The 16,772-nt window shown below is 38.3% G+C and overlaps 1 protein-coding gene across 1 annotated transcript in view; it reads right to left on the reverse strand.

Annotated features, from left to right (window-relative positions):
* Positions 1–2,035: 2,035 nt before the first annotated feature.
* PGM2 (phosphoglucomutase 2) overlaps positions 2,036–16,772 on the reverse strand; it is a 38,445-nt gene continuing 23,708 nt past the window's right edge. The window contains exons 12-14 of the mRNA XM_077879699.1: positions 15,902–16,091; positions 9,069–9,202; positions 2,036–2,988 (exon numbers count right to left, since the gene is read on the reverse strand). Coding sequence (XP_077735825.1) covers positions 2,886–2,988; positions 9,069–9,202; positions 15,902–16,091 — 427 coding nt within the window. The 3' untranslated portion in view covers positions 2,036–2,885. The remainder of the gene's footprint in view (positions 2,989–9,068; positions 9,203–15,901; positions 16,092–16,772) is intronic.

Below are 16,772 nucleotides of genomic sequence, written 5' to 3' on the forward strand. Positions count from 1 at the left end.
CGTGAGAGGACTAGTTATGCATTCTGCCAAAGAAGACTTGCCAATGATTTTTTTTTTTAAGATTTTATTTATTTATGCATGAGAGACACAGAGAGAGACAGGGACATAGGCAGAGGGAGAAGCAGGCTCTTCGCAGGGGCCCGATGTGGGACTCGATCCAGGACCCTGGGATCACGACCTAAGCTAAAGACAGACGCTCAACCACTGAGCCACCCAGGTGCCCCTTGCCAAACGAAATCAAGAGTCTGATTTATTGTTGTTGATAGCGTCCTTCATGTATTTTCCACATAATTTAAAGACTCGCAGAATGAAATGACCTCAGAGATCATTTAGCAAAATCTCTTAATTTAAAAACTGACAAAATTATCACCCAAAGTCCATGGTCTACCTTAGGACTTACTCTTGGTGTTGTACGTTCTATGGGTTTGGACAAATGTATAACGATAGGTACTCACCAGTATAGTACCGTATAGAGTATTTTTACTTTCCTAAAAATCCTCTGTGCTTCACCTATTCACAGCTCTGTGCCCCTGCCCCAACCCCTGGCAAACAATGATCTTTTGTCTCCACAGTCAGGTGATAATATATCAATGTAGTTTCATTGGTTATAACAAATATACCACTCTGGTGGGGATGTTGATAACAGGAGAGGCTACTTACGTCAGGGAGTGGGGGTGTGAGGGGGACATAGGATATTTCTACAGCAGTTCTAGGCTCTGCTAGACTTTGAGGGGTTAAGTGACTTGATCAAGGTCACAAAGATGCTTCACAGCAGACCATGATTGGTACTCAGGGGTCTTATGTTGCAAGCTTTATGCAACACACATTTTCCTACCTGCCATCCATAATACAAAAACTCACAAGTTTAAAAAATGTTTTTATTTTTATTTTATTTTTAAAAATATTTTATTTATTTATTCATGAGAGACACAGAGGGAGACAGAAATACAGCAGAGGGAGAAGCAAGCTCCCTGCAGGGAGCCCGATGCAGGACTCAACCCCAGGACCCCGGGATCATGCCCTGAGCCTAAGGCAGACGCCCAACGGTTGAGCCACCCAGGCGTCCCAAACTCACGAAATATTCAGTGAGCACACATGGTGTCCTATTTCTTGGAAGTACAAGTGAGAAATAGAGTTGGGGGATCTCCTTCAGTTTCAACTGAATCACCGGCTCCTGAGAGTGGCAGAGAAGCGTGGGTATGTCCCGAAGTTTATACCTGGGGTGTGTTTTTAGCATGCCCTCCTCCCCAAAATCCACACACATTTTCCAGCACCTCTGTACTTTTGTTGGTGCTGTGCTCTATGCCTGGAATCCCTCCTTCTTCATCCTCAGCTGCTACTCACTCCCAAAGGCAAAGCAGCAGTCATTCATCTCTCTTCCGTGAGTCTTCCTCTGGGCAGAATGGATCCCTCTCTCATACTTCTGAACCCTCAGTGCTTTGCAAATAACTCCATTAGACAATCTGTAAGCATTACAGTTACTCACTAGCCCTCCAGTTAGACTGTAAGCATCATCACAGCAGGGTGGGTCTCCATGGTTGCATATCTAGTAACAAACTGGGATATAGTTTATATGCTCCAAAATCTGCTGAGAGGATACAGATCTGACATTTCTTATTTCTAGAGTTTGAGACTAGAAAACATCATAAAACAAAAATATATACACAACTTCTCTAATGAAGCAGCTGACAAAATATATCGATATTGTAGATTTAAGGGTTCTGAAAGGGCACGAACTATGTATCACTAAGATATAAAAACCTCTTTCCCTTTTACTTTAAAAAAATGATTGCCAGATTGTAATTTTTCATTGTTCTGAAACTGTTGGCAACCATTTAGGTTAATAATAGTAATAATGGGCAATCATTTACTTTTAAAATAGAAAAACCAGAAAAGGACATAAAGTATATAAAGAACAGCATGGTCCTGAGTCATGGGTACTCAAAGGGAGTCATTTTAAATGGTTTTAAAGGCCACTGATTATGAGGAGGGTAGGAGGCACAGGTCAAATACAAAACTGGAAAATGAAATCTAATGGTTTTAGATTTTAATCACATATGAACAAGGCAAAAAAACCCCAAATCAGCTAAATAGTTAATACTTAATAGTCCTTGCTGCCTCAGTACCAAAAATTACATGAACTTGTACCAAAGCAAACAACTGTACAATAAAATACTTTGTAGTTTCAAGTAACCAATTTTTAAAATTCAAGATTTAGAGATAAAATGAATGTTAATGTACTGCACAAAGATGGTTAGGCTGTTTTTTCCTAGCACATATATGATGCATAATGATGTATTATTAGAACTAAAAAGTTTTAGGTCAAAAGAAATGTATCTTTTTAAAGTATCTTTTGCTCCATTTTAGAGGTTCTTATAAATTCCTCCACTTTAGTCTCCCTAAACATGAATATGACATTTGTTTGTTTATATAATTTTATCTTATAAGCAGCTGACAGAAAGGTAAATATACACATATCTAAAAAGTGGCTATCCCATAATATGACAGCCCATAATTTAGTAATTGTATAGGCTTTCTGGTAGTTTCAGTTATTCATAAAAATAATTATGGAGGAGACGTATTCATGATTTATTCTGATTAAAGCATACTAATTACAATATATTTTTGAGTTAGCTATTTTAAAAATCTTTTTTTTTTTAATTCAGATAATGCCCAGGCTCAACCGTGTAAAAGGAAATGTTGGTTTGTTAGGTTTGTCCATCTTTTCTTTATTCACCTTAAAGGTCAACAATAGAATGAGGAATGTAGGTCTATTAAAAATGCATAAATACTTGTAGCGATTGTTCAAGTCACTTGGTCCTCAAACACACTGCTGAATGAATGATGTTCAGCTTAACTGTAATTATGCCCAAGGCTAGAATATTTTACTCTGCCTTCGGCTGCAGGTTGTACTTTTGTGGCTGGAAAAAATGTTCTTCAATAGCACTGACTAGTTCATTTAGTTCTTTCTTCAGCTGCTCAGGATCACTGGAAAATAAGGAGGAAAATCCCAGATCAGTGGATTATTCCAAAGCAGATTTTAAGTTCTCCCCACATTGGTCAAATAACATTGAAACATACCCTTAAGAGGAGGGCTAAGTCAGACAGATCAGAACCCCAGTGAGGGAAGCATGGGAATGCATCTGCTGACTTGGATGAAAAGACCCCAAGAGACAAACAATATCCATTATTTCCCTGAAAAGATCTCCCAAGGCTTCTACTATCAACAAAATCATCTCTGTGCATTTCTTCTAAGAATTTTTAAGAAACACTTTTTGCTCTAGCTTCCCTAAAAGATCTGCCATGTTGGTACCTAACAGTGCAAAGAAAATTTTCAAGACTTCAGTTGTCATGGTCATCTAATCCTGCTAAGCTTTTACAAATGGCATCTGATAGGAACGTTTCAGCCTCCTGTTTGCCTCCAAATGACAGGAAGCTAACTATCAGCAGCTGGGTCTGCAAGGCCTTCCAGAAAGTACAGAGAATGGGAGCCTCCTAGTGGGCCTGCTAATCACACACCAGCAACTCAGATCCCCCTACCCCCACCCCAGCTTTCATCTTTTTTAGTCTACCTCCAGAATAAAAGGGTCACAACTAAAGTATAAACAAAAATCTAGGGAACTAGTTCCCTCCCCCTCTAAGGAAATCAAGTTTTCAAGCATAGGGAAAACACGCATTTACACGCAAACAACTGGAAGGGAGGTAATGATAAAAGGAGCCACTCATGTTTGCATCAGGTTCCTGGTGTTTTGAATACTTGAAACCAAAAAGCTGAATTTAAAAAACTGAATCCTGCATTTCAAACTTTCCTTCCTTCATCTTTGACTGTCTTCAATACATGCAACTTTATTTTAATGGAAATGGAAATTCTTGTAACTAGTTAAGATCATTTTTATATTGTAATAGTTCCCCTAACAACTATACAATCCATTTTATTGCAGACATTAATTCTGGCTCTCCTACAAGCTGTATGCCCTCAGGCAAGTGGCTGAGCCTCTCCAAGGCCCAGATTTCTCATTTGAAAAATTGGGATAAACGACTTTATTTTCTCAGGAGAGTTGTTGTGTAGATTGAGATAAATTATATAAAGCAATTAGCACAGAACCTGGCCCCGAAACCTCAATAAATGTAGCTTCGTTAAAATTATTTTTATCCCCATTGGTGACATATAAAGTAATTACGCTTCATAAATATATATGAATCACATAGGTCATTATTTCCTTTTCCATAAATGTGTTTTGAAGACAACATTTCTCAGGAAGGCACATAATTAATAATTACTGGTTTTTTTCTAACAATATAGCTAAAATTAAACTCACCAGTGAATATACAAATATAAATACATAAATATATATCTCCTATTGGTTTTTTTCTGTTAGAACCTTGCTTGATATAATTGGTATCTAAATCCTGAGATAGAGTATTCTTGTTCTTAGGAATTGTGTATTGATGTCTGCAACTTATTTTCAGATGACTCAGGAAAAATAAAAACAAACCTACATATACAATATATGGTAAGCGACAGCAAATATTGCAAAATGTTATCAATTGTTCAGTCTAGGTTAAAGTAGGCTACTATGGCTGGCAGCCTGTTGAATGCCCATTTTTGTAAATAAAGATTTATTGGAACACAGATGTGCAAGATTTCTTTCTGCTTTTGAGCAACAGCAGAGGTGAGTAGTTGTGACCATATGGCTTACAAACTCTTAAAATATTTACTATCTGGCTCTTTACAAAAAAAGTTTGCCAACCCTTGGTCTAAGTGAGAGGTATGTGGGTACTCGTTGAAATTTTCCAAAATCAAAAGTTGGATATCTACCAAACAAAAAATATTTTTTAAAAGCAGGACATAAATTTGAAAAGCATTTTCTGGGCACCTGGGAAGCTCAGTGGTTGAGTGTCCGTCTTCTGCTCAGGTCTTGGATCTAGTCCTGCTTTGGGCTCCCCCGTCGCAGGGAGCCTGCTTATCTCTCTGCCTATGTCTCTGCCTCTCTGTGTCTCTCATGAATAAATAAATAAATAATTTTAAAAAAGTATTTTCTGTTCTAAAGGATGAGTAGGTCATGGAATTCTATGAATAATGATGATATAAAACACAGTAATAGTATTAAAGTGATCAGAAAATAAAGAAACTTAGCCATGGCTTTATTGCTGTTTTATATTAGGTAGGCTGGTGACCTGCTTGAGTCCTGACAGCATTTCCATGGACTGACCTAGTGCCCAAGTCCCAATTCATAAACTGGAGTAGCGTTTCAATGAATAATAAAAGGATAATTTTTCAAAATATTTCTAGGAATTTGTAAGCTAATATTTGTTTTTTTTTTAAAATTTATTTATTTATGATAGTCACAGAGAGAGAGAGAGAGAGGCAGAGACATAGGCAGAGGGAGAAGCAGGCTCCATGCACCGGGAGCCCGACGTGGGATTCGATCCCGGGTCTCCAGGATCGCGCCCTGGGCCAAAGGCAGGCGCTAAACCGCTGCGCCACCCAGGGATCCCTGTAAGCTAATATTTGAATTTAAGGGCACCAATAATCCATGTGAAAAGTGTAAAACACTAGATCCTCAAACATTAAAGAGTATTATTATAAAGTCTGAATGTATTTTCACAGAGTAATGACAAGGAAGGGACAAATCAGAGGGGGGGTCTTTAAGTTGGATTATTGTCCCTTTGTTTTCAAAAGAAAGAGGCCTAGAAATATGAAAATATTAAATGAGAATGAGAGTTACAAAGACATGTCTATGGAAAACCCCATTCTCAAGAGTAGCAAACAGCTTACTATGTAACACACAGGGAAACACTGATACTTGCACAATATTACAATAAAATCTTGGTAATCCAGAATGCTTAGAAAATGAGGTGCTTTATGTGTTTGCTCGAGTTGCTTACTAGCTGAGTTTTTGCTCCTGCAACACCAAAAGGTTTTGAACGGGAATCTGCAGCAAAATATAGGACACAGTCTATGACTTCTTAAATATATTTGACTGCTGTGGTATTGCAAAGCCATAATCATGACTTTGGTGGGCTGGGGCTCTTATTCAGAAAATGCAAGGCCCATGTGGATGTGGAATGCTTATCTCCCTTATGATAAAACAGTGAACATTACGAGTTCCTATATCTCTGTTTCATAGTTCTGTTTTGTTTTAGTATTTTTTACCTTGCTAACAGCAGTCATTTCTTCCTGCCCAAGGAAAGCATACGCTAACAATTCTGTCCTCGCCTCTCTTATTCGCTACATTTAATCTGCTACTGGCTGGCCAATTGAAGATGCTCAGAAAATTTCCTCTGCTTTTATTTCCACAGGGTGCAAATTTAGTTCCCCAGACCAGAACAACTTTTCAAGGAGCAAAGCTTTGATTTGTAAATGTTCTAACAACTGCTTAGAGGTATCCTCTCCACTATAGTGTTGAGAGCTGGATATGTGGCTAGTGCGACCCAGGAACTGAATGGTTAATGTCATTTAATTCATTGAAATTCAAATTAAAAAACTGATATTTAATTCAGTTATTGGAAAATTTATGTATGTTTGAACAATTTAGGTATCAAAATCTACTTTTTTCTTTTCTTTTCTTTTTTTTTTTTTAAAGATTTTATTTATTTATTCATGATAGTTACACAGAGAGAGACAGAGAGGCAGAGACACAGGCAGAGGGAGAAGCAGGCTCCATGCAGGGAGCCTGACGTGGGATTCGATCCCAGGCTTCCAGGATCGCGCCCTGGGCCAAAGGCAGGCGCCAAACCGCTGCGCCACCCAGGGATCCCAAAATCTACTTTTTTCAACTGTAAAGTTTTTGAAATTGTAATATATTTGACCCTTCAATGGCATGAGGGTTAGGGAGTTAGCAACCCTCCCATACAGTAAAAAATCCATGTAATAACTCTTGATTTCCCAAAAAGTTAGCTATTAAAAGCCTTCTATTTGTATCATACTGTGTATTCTTACGATAAAGAAAATGTTATTAAGAAAATAAGGAAGAGAAAATATATTTATAGTATTATACTGCATTTATCAAAAAGAAAATCCACATATAAGTGGACCTGCACAGTTCAAGTTCATGTTGTTCAAGGGTCAAGTGTATGGAACAAGTAGTTCTAAAAAATCTAGCATTTTAATCGAGATATGTGGTAAGTCTAAAATCCTAAATGGATTTTAAAGATAGTGTGAAAACAGTAAACTATCTCAATAATTTTTATTTTTATTTTTTATTTTTATTTTTTTTAAATTTTATTTATTTATGATAGTCACACACACACACAGAGAGAGAGAGAGAGAGGCAGAGACACAGGCAGAGGGAGAAGCAGGCTCCATGCAGGGAGACTGATGTGGGATTTGATCCCGGTTCTCCAGGATCGCGCCCTGGGCCAAAGGCAGGCGCCAAACCGCTGCGCCACCCAGGGATCCCCCCCTCAATAATTTTTATATAAATTATATATGGTATAACAATATTCTCACATATTAAAACAAGTAGAATAAATCACTAAATTAATTTTACCTGTTTCTTCACTATTGAAAAATGTTATCTAGTAGAAATTTCAAATTGCATTATGAGGCTCACATTTTCTCTTTTTTTATAGTGTCCATTAATTCCTTTTTTTTTTTTTTTTTAAGATTTTATGTATTTGAGAGAGAGTGCATGCATGTGTGCATGTGTTTGTGTGTGTGTGCGTTGGGGGGAAGGAGCAGAGGTGGAGCAAGAGGGACAAGCAAACTGCACTGAGCAAGGAGTCAGACTATGAGATCTTGAGATCATGACCTGAGTTGAAAACTGAGTCAGAAGTTCATTCAACTGAGCCACCCAGGCACCCCTCTTTTTTTAAAAAAAAAAATTAGGGATCCCTGGGTGGCCCAGCGGTTTGGTGCCTGCCTTTGGCCCAGGGTGCGATCCTGGAGACCCAGGATCGAATCCCACGTCGGGCTCCCGGTGCATGGAGCCTGCTTCTCCCTCTGCCTGTGTCTCTGCCTCTCTCTCTCTCTGTGTGACTATCATAAATAAATAAAGACAAAAAATATTAAAAAAAATTATTTAAGTGATCTCTACACCCAATGTGGGGCTCAAACTCATGACCTTGAGATCAAGGGTCACATGCTCTTCTAACTGAGCCAGCCAGGCACCCCTCACATTTTATTTTATTTTATTTATTTTTTTTTCACATTTTATTTTATTTTATTTTATTTATTTTTTTAAAAGATTTTATTCATTCATTCACATACAGAGAGAGAGAGAGAGAGAGAGGCAGAGAGACAGGCAGAGGGAGAAGCAGGCTTCACGCAGGAAGCCCGACATGGGACTTGATCCTGGGTCTCCAGGATCACAACCTCGACCAAAGGTGGCGCTAAACTGCTGAGCCACCCGGGCTGCCCCCACATTTTATTTTTATTGGACGGTACTGACTTAATTGACTTTTAAAAACATTTTTTCTGATTTTTTTTTTACTCTGAATAGAGGAGTGCTAGTTACTGAGGGCTCAAGGGGTGTGCATCATCACATTTACGCATGCTAACTACATGTACCGTGGTTGTTAAAGTTTAAGGTGTTTTGGTACTGCAAAGTGAACTCAAGCCCTTTACCAAGGTCACAAATATGTGACTCTAAATCTATCAAACCATCAGCTCTTTGTTGGCAAGGCCTCTTTCTGCTATGGTACTTTATCGATAATTTCCAGAACCCAGCACAGACCTATGCACAGTAGGTGCTCAAAGATATCTGTTCAGTGCAGGTGCAATGGATTTTAATTTATTATATAAGAGACAGGAATGAAAAGAAGAAAACTCATTCATACTAGTCTCAAATAAAATTACTAGAAAAAGGAAACTGTATTACTATTACTGAAATTCAGAATGAAATTTTTCCCTACAAAGAAAGGCAGGACAGAAATAAGTAGGAAATCAGCTCTCCGGTGCCTGGAGCTTTATGCAGCTGTTAACATCCACAATATTGCTGGAGGTTCTGAAACAACATTCCTAATTAAAGTACATACAGGAAAGAAAGTGTTTTACTTAGCATTTGCAAAGAACCAATTAGAAGCTTTAGGGAATAACAATCACAGGTGCTGCCACCGTTTCATACCTATTTCCAGGGGGTGCACACAGTTCTGAATAGTACTTGATTTTGGGTTCCGTCCCACTGGTCCGCATGGTCGCCACACCCCCATTAGCAAAGGTAAAGGTGATCATTTGGCTGCTTTTGCTAGTAGGGAGAACCTAGGAATTAATTTACACATGTTATAAATTTAAATTGTAACATAAACTATTCTGGCTTAAATAATAGTTTTTCCCTGTATATGCAAGAAAATAAATGTCCAACAAATATACTGGGTTTAGAAAAAAAGCATATTTGGATGATATAAAGGCAATAGAGAAATGTCTACATTTTAAAAAGCTATCATGCCTATTTTAAAGAATTATTTATTTATTTATTTATTTATTTATTTATTTGAGAGAGAGAGAGAGAGAGAGAGAGAACACAGGGAGAAGGGACAGAGGAAAATGAAAGAGAAACCTAAGCTGACTCCTCACTGAGAGCAAAGCCTGAAGCAGGGCCCAATCCCACAACACTGAGATCATGACCCGAGCCCAAACCAAGAGTTGACTTAACAGTCTTAACAGACTCTGCCACCCAGGCACCCCTATAATGACTATTCTTAAGAGAGATAAAATACATACATGAGCATAATAAAACTACTGGGAGTACACCAAAATAAGAGGCTTTTGCACAGCAAAGGAAACCATCAACAAACAAAAGGCAACCTATTTGCAAATAATATACCTGATAAGGGGTTAATATCTAACATATATAAAGAACTTAGACAACACTACACCAAAAAACCAAACTAATTAAACATGGGCAGAGGACCTGAATAGACATTTTTCCAAAGAAGACATAAAGATGGTTAACAGACACATGAAAAATGCTCAATATCACTCATTATCCAGAAAATGCAAACTACAATGAGATGGTACCTTACACCTGTCAGAATGGCTACATTAAAAATGACAAGAAATAACAAGTGTTGTCAAAGATGTGGAGAAAAAGGAACACTTGTGAATTCTTGGTGGGAATGTACACTGGTGCAGCCACTATGGAAAACAATATGGAGGTTCCTCAAAAAATTAAAAATAGAACTACCATATGATCCAGTGATTCCACTATTGGGTATTTATCCAAAGAAAATGAAAGCACTAATTAAAAAGATATATGTACCCCTATGGTTATTCATAACAGCCAAGATATGGAAGCAGCCAAGTGTCCACTGAAAGATGAATGGGTAAAGAAGGTGTGATATATACATATATATCTAGATCAATCTATTGGTCTATTATCTATCTATCTATCTATCTATCTATCTATCTATCTATCTATCATGGGATATTACCCAGTCATTGAAAAGAATGAGATTTTGGGGTGCCTGGCTGGCTCAGACAGTAAAGCATGTGACTTTTGATCTCAGGGTCATGATTTGAATCCCATGTTGGGCATAGAGATTACTTAGAGGAAAAAAAAAGGAAATCTTAGTATTTGCAACAACACAGATGGACAACACAGAAGGTATAAAGTTTTTTGTTTTTCGTTTTTTTGGGTTTTTTGAGAGTATAATGTTAAGTGAATTAAGACAGACCAAAGAAGTCAAACTTTCATTCTTTGAAGATGACATGATATACTATGTGGAAAACCCAAAATTGCTAGAATTCATACAGGAATTCAGCAAAGTGGCAGGATATAAAATCAATGCACAGAAATCAGTAGCATTTCTATACACTAACAATGAAATAGAAGAAAGAAACTAAACAGTTGATCCCATTTACAATTGGACTAAAACCCGTAAGATACCTAGGAATAAACCTAACCAAAGAGGCAAATGATCTGTACTCAGAAAACTACAGAATACTCATGAAAGAAATTGAGGAAGACACAAAGAAATGGAAAAATATTTCATGCTTATGGATTAGAAGAATAAATATTGTTATAATGTCTATGCTACCCAGAGCAATCAACACATTCAATGCAATTCCTATCAAAATACCATCAACTTTTTTCACAGGGCTGAAACAAATAATCCAAAATTTATATGGAACCAGAAAGATTCCATGTAGCCAAAAGAATGTTAAAAAAGAAAACCAAAGCATCACACTCCCAGACTTCAAGCTCTATTACAAAGCTGTAATCATCAAGATGGCATGGTACTGTCACAAACACAGACACACAAATCAATGGAACAGAAGAGAGAACCCAGAAATGGACCCTCAACTCTATGGTCAACTAATATTTGACAAAGCAGGAAAGAATATCCAATGGAAAAAAGTCTCTTCAACAAATGGTGTTGGGAAAATTGTCCAGCCACATGAAGAAGAATGAAATTCGACTATTTCCTTATACCATACACAAAAATAGACTCAAGACGGATGAAACACCTAAATGTAAGAGAAATCCATCAAAATCCGAGAGGATAACACAGGCAGCAACCTCTGTAACCTCAATTGCAACAATTTCTTGCTGGATACATCTCTAAACGCTTGGGAAACAAAGGCAAAAATGAACTATTGGGACTTCGTCAAGATAAAAAGCTTTTGCACAGCAAAGGAGTCAACAAAACCAAAAGACAACGGACAGAATTCACAAATGTCTTATCAGATAAAGGGCTAGTATCCAAAAATCTATAAAGAACCTATCAAACTCAACACCTAAAGAATAAATAATCCAGTCAAGAAATGGGCAGAAGACATGAACAGACATTTCTCCAAAGAAGACAAAACAAATGGCCAACAGACACATGAAAAAATGCTCAACATCACTCAGCATCAGGGAAATACAAATAAAAACCACAATGAGATACCAGCTCACACCAGTCAGAGTGGCTAAAGTTAATAAGTCAGGAAATGACAGATGTTGGTGAGGATGTGGAGAAAGGGGAACCCTTTTACATTGTTCCTGGGAATGCAACCTGGTGCACCCACTCTGGAAAACAGTATGGAGGTTCCCCAAAGAGTTGAAAATAGAGCTACCCTTCAACCCAGCAACTGCACTACTTACTAGGTATCTATCCCAAAGATACAAATGTAGTGATCTGAAGAGGCACCTGCACCCCAATGTTTATAGCAGCCATGTCCACAATAGCCAAACTGTGGAAAGAGTAGAGATGTCCATTGACAGATGAATGGAGACATGGAGACACACACACACACACACACACACACACACACACACACTGGAATACTACTCAGCCATCAAAAAACTGAAGCCTTGCCATTTGTAACGATCTGGATGGAACTAGAGGGTATTATGCTTAGCAAAATAAGTCAATCAGAGAAAGACAATTATCATATAATCTTACTCATATGTAGAATTTAAGAAACAAAACAGAGGATCATAGGGAAGAGAGGGAAAAATAAGACGACGCAATTAGAGAGGGAGACAAACCATTAGAAACTCTTAATCATAGGAAACAAACTGAAGGACATTGAAAGGAAGGTGAGTAGGGGGACGGGGTAACTGGTGATGGACATGAAGGAGGACATGTGAATTATGAGCACTGGGCATTATAGAAGATTGATGAATCACTGACCTCTACCTCTGAAGCCAATAATACATTATATGTTACTTCATTGAATTTAAATTTAAAAAAATACAGAGAAATACAAATCTCATATAATTTCACTCATATGTGGAATTAAAGGGACAAATGAAATGAATAACAGCAACAAAAAGAGACAAACAACAACAGAAAATATAGACTCTTCATATAGAAAACAAACTGGTAAAAAAAAAAAAAAGAAAAAGAAAAGAAAACAAACTGGTAGTTGCCAGAGGGGAGATGGGTAGGGGAATGGACAAAAGAGGTAAAAGGGGTCAAGTGTACACTTATCATGATGACAGCCAAGTAACATACAGAACTGTTGAATCATTATATTATTTTTTAAAAAGTACTATATACATGAAACAAGAATAGGATGTTATTTTTATTAAAAAAATTTTTTTAAAGTAGGTTCCATGTCTAACATGGGACTTGAACTCACAACCCCAACCGAGATCAAGAGTCACATGCTCTACCAACCGAGCCAGCCTGGTGCCCCAGGTGTTATTTCTAATAAAGTGGAGAATACGAGCTGAAATAGTGAATAAAAGCACTGAAAATTAACGTTGATGTAATTTCCCAAAGTGTTGGACAAGAAGATCCAGATGGACATTAGGGAAGAAGAAACAAGGAAAGTAGAGCGTCAGTCCTGGAGAGCCAGCATCTAACCAAGAACTCAGCCAGAAAGAGAGAACAGAAAATGCAGAGGAAGAAGATATTAGGAAAATAACCATCCAGCCCCCTTCTTTGAAAGAAAATTAAGAAAATTTCTCAGAACTGAAAGAAATGACTCCAAAAACCAACGACCCACCAACTGTCCAGAATGGCTGAAAAAGCAGATCACTGAAATTTTAGAAGAAAAGTTTAGCAAAAAATTCCTGAAATCTTTTCATAGAGGAAAAAACAAGCTGCATGGAAAGGACTGAATAAATACGGCATCAACACCCCTTTAGGTGGCACACAGTAGGCCTCGGCTATTTCCTGACGGAATGAAAGATCAGACCCTCACCAGCAATACTGGAAACTCTGTAACAGTGGAGCGCTGCTTTCAAAACTGTGAGTCAATCAAGTGTGAGGGTAGAATTAAGACATTTGCAGACCTCAATGTCTCCAAAAATTGACCTCCTATTCACTTGTTTTTAGGAAGCTACTAGAAGAGGTGATTTAGGGGGATGCCTAGGTGGCTCAGCGGTTGAGTGTCTGGCTTCGGCCCAGGGCGTGATCCTGGAGACTCGGGATCGAGTCCCACATCGGGCTCCCTGCATGGAGCCTGCTTCTCCCTCTGCCTGTGTCTCTGCCTCTCTCTCTGTGTCTCTCATGAATAAATAAATAAAATCTTAAAAAAAAAAAAAAAGAAGAGGTGATTTAGGAAAATAAGTACAGCAAGAGGACGTCCAGAAGCAAAGGACCCCACCCCACAAGTGGTGAAGGGCATTCCCAGGATGACATGTGTTTACCCAACACAGAGAGGAGCTGGCTCTGTCTGGATGGAAGGACTGGGAGGGAGTTGGGTGGAAATAAAACAGAACTGATAAAATTGCATCGGACCATAAAAAGCCTACTGAGAGACATCTGAAGGATGTGGGAAGACTGGGGATTGTTACATAAAAATCCAAGAAAATGAAAGAACAGAACTATTAATTTTAGAAGAAATAATTCTACAATCTTGGGGAACCTAACCAAAGTAGACTACTTAGCTAAGTAGTCATAATAATACAAGCACAGAATCTGAATTCACCAAGTGTTGTGGCCTAAGTGTTTGTGAAGATAGGGGAGAAGGGAGAAGAGTGAATGTAAGAAATGTCAGATTTTATTTTTTAAAGATTTTATTTATTTATTCATGAGAGACACACACAGAGAGAGGCAGAAACACAGGCAGGAGAAGCAGGCTCCACGCTGGGAGCCTGATATGGGACTCGATCCCTGGACTCCAGGATCACGCCCTGGGCTGAAGGCAGACCCTCAACTGCTGAGCGCCACCCAGGCGTCCCAGAAATGTCAGATTTAAATCCTTATCTCCATAATGGAAAAGGAATAAAGTCCAACACTGAGAAGCCCAAGCATCACCATATGAGCATTTGAAATCTGGTGGTAAAATGCCAGGCGAGACAACTGAGAGGGAAGGTGGCTGTCTCGGCAAGGCAAAGAGATGGTGGGGGTTGGCGCGGCCATGTTTCACCGTGACTCTTCCAAAAATATTTCTCTTTAAAAATATATTGTGTGCAGATGGAAATTTATTTATTATTATTATTATTATTTTTTTAAATATTTTATTTATTTATTCATGAAAGACACAGAGGAGAGAGAGGCAGAGACACAGGCAGAGGGAGAAGCAGGCTCCATGCACCGGGAGCCCGATGTGGGACTCGATCCGGAGTCTCCAGGATCACGCCCTGGGCCGAAGGCAGGGGCTAAACTGCTGAGCCACCCAGGGATCCCCTATTTTATTATTATTTTTTAAAGATTTTATTTATTCATTCATAGAGACACTGAGAGAGAGAGAGAGGCAGAGACACAGGCAGAGGGAGAAGCTGGCTCCATGCAGGGAGCCCGACGTGGGACTCGATCCTGGGTCTCCAGGATCACACCCTGGGCTGCAGGTGGCGCTAAACCGCTGCACCACCAGGGCTGCCCTGCAGATGGAAATTTAAAAAAATAAAAAGGAACTATCAAAGATGTCTAATATCTCATAAGGATATTCTTACTCTCCTTCCCCAAACCCCTGCCATTACTTAGCAATACCCTTCTGTCATATTTGAATGTTCTTTTGACTCCAGTGGAGGATCCACAGAATGTGAAGAATGCAAACTCATACTTTATAGCTAACAGCTCCCGGACATTCAGAGAATAGGGTAAACGAACTAGGAAGCACGCAGTGGCTCTCCAAGTGTGTAGCAGTAACATAAGCAGGGAACTTGTTGGAAATGCAAGTTCTTGGCCCTTACCCCAGATCTACTCATTCGGAAACACTATAGTGGGCTGCCATATTCGGTGTTTTGAGCAGGTGTGGAGACCGAGGAAAATCTGGATCTGGAGGCAGGAAGACCCAGATTTTACCAACAACCGTCACCAACTAGCTGTTGGTCCTGCACTTCCGAGCACTGATTGTCTACGCGTTAGATGGTGGCATTGGTTTAGATGGCGAGTGACAATCCTTTTGGTTCTAGTGCATGATTTTTAACCTTCTGTATATTTCGATAGTTTATTTATAATACCCAAATGCCTAAAATCAGCTTCAATTAATCCCAAAATTAAATGAGTTAAGCTATTCGAAGTATAATGGAAGGTAAATACAGAAGAGTTTTAATCAATAAAAGATGTTATTACTTACAGCTTTTTTATCAGGTTGGCTATCATCATAACCAGTTGTAAGGTCTCTAATGCCAGAAATTTCAAATCTGCCACAAGTTTTTGGATAATTATTCTTCCCATCGTAGTTTCTAAGGTTTTCAAACAATTTTTTAATGGTGCCTTGATCATGGCAGATAAAATAGGAAGCTTTGGTAATATGGTAGCCATATCTATCAAAAGAAATAAAATTATAAATATATAACTTGGTGACTGTATCTACTAGTATTGTACTGTATATTTGAAAGTTGCTAAGACCACAGATCATAAAAGCTATCATCACAAGAATGAATATTTGTGATTATATGTGGTGTGGATGTTAACTCGACTTACTATGGTGATCACTTTGTAATAATATATAAATATCGAATCATTATGTTATTATACCTGACATTAATGTCAATTACATCTCAATAAAAAAAGTACAAATATGCAAAATGAGGAACAAATAATCTCACGTGGTGTATACAGAACATGTAGCAATCAGTAAATTTTAAGCTAAATGAAACGATAACAATGACTAGCTTCAAAGGAATAATTTAGCATAAAAAAGAGGTATAACTATTGACCCCAGGTATTGCCAAACTGCTGCCTGGCCTTCGGCCTATCTTGGGAGGTGAAAGTTTCATTTCATTGCAGCCACACCACACCCATTCCTGTATGTCTTGCCATCAGCTGCTTTTGCACTACAAAGGCAGACTTGACTAGTGGCTCTAAACACGTAATAGATGTTTCACGAAAACCTTTGTCCTTTCTGACATCAGGGAATCACCCTCCTCAATTAGCTATTTCTGCAACTGATGTTCTCATTTGTTAAGGATTAACACAGTCATAAGTGATAATTAGTATTGAAT

This window comes from Canis aureus, chromosome 2 (assembly GCF_053574225.1).
Source record: "Canis aureus isolate CA01 chromosome 2, VMU_Caureus_v.1.0, whole genome shotgun sequence".
NCBI classification, from domain to species: Eukaryota; Metazoa; Chordata; class Mammalia; order Carnivora; family Canidae; genus Canis; species Canis aureus.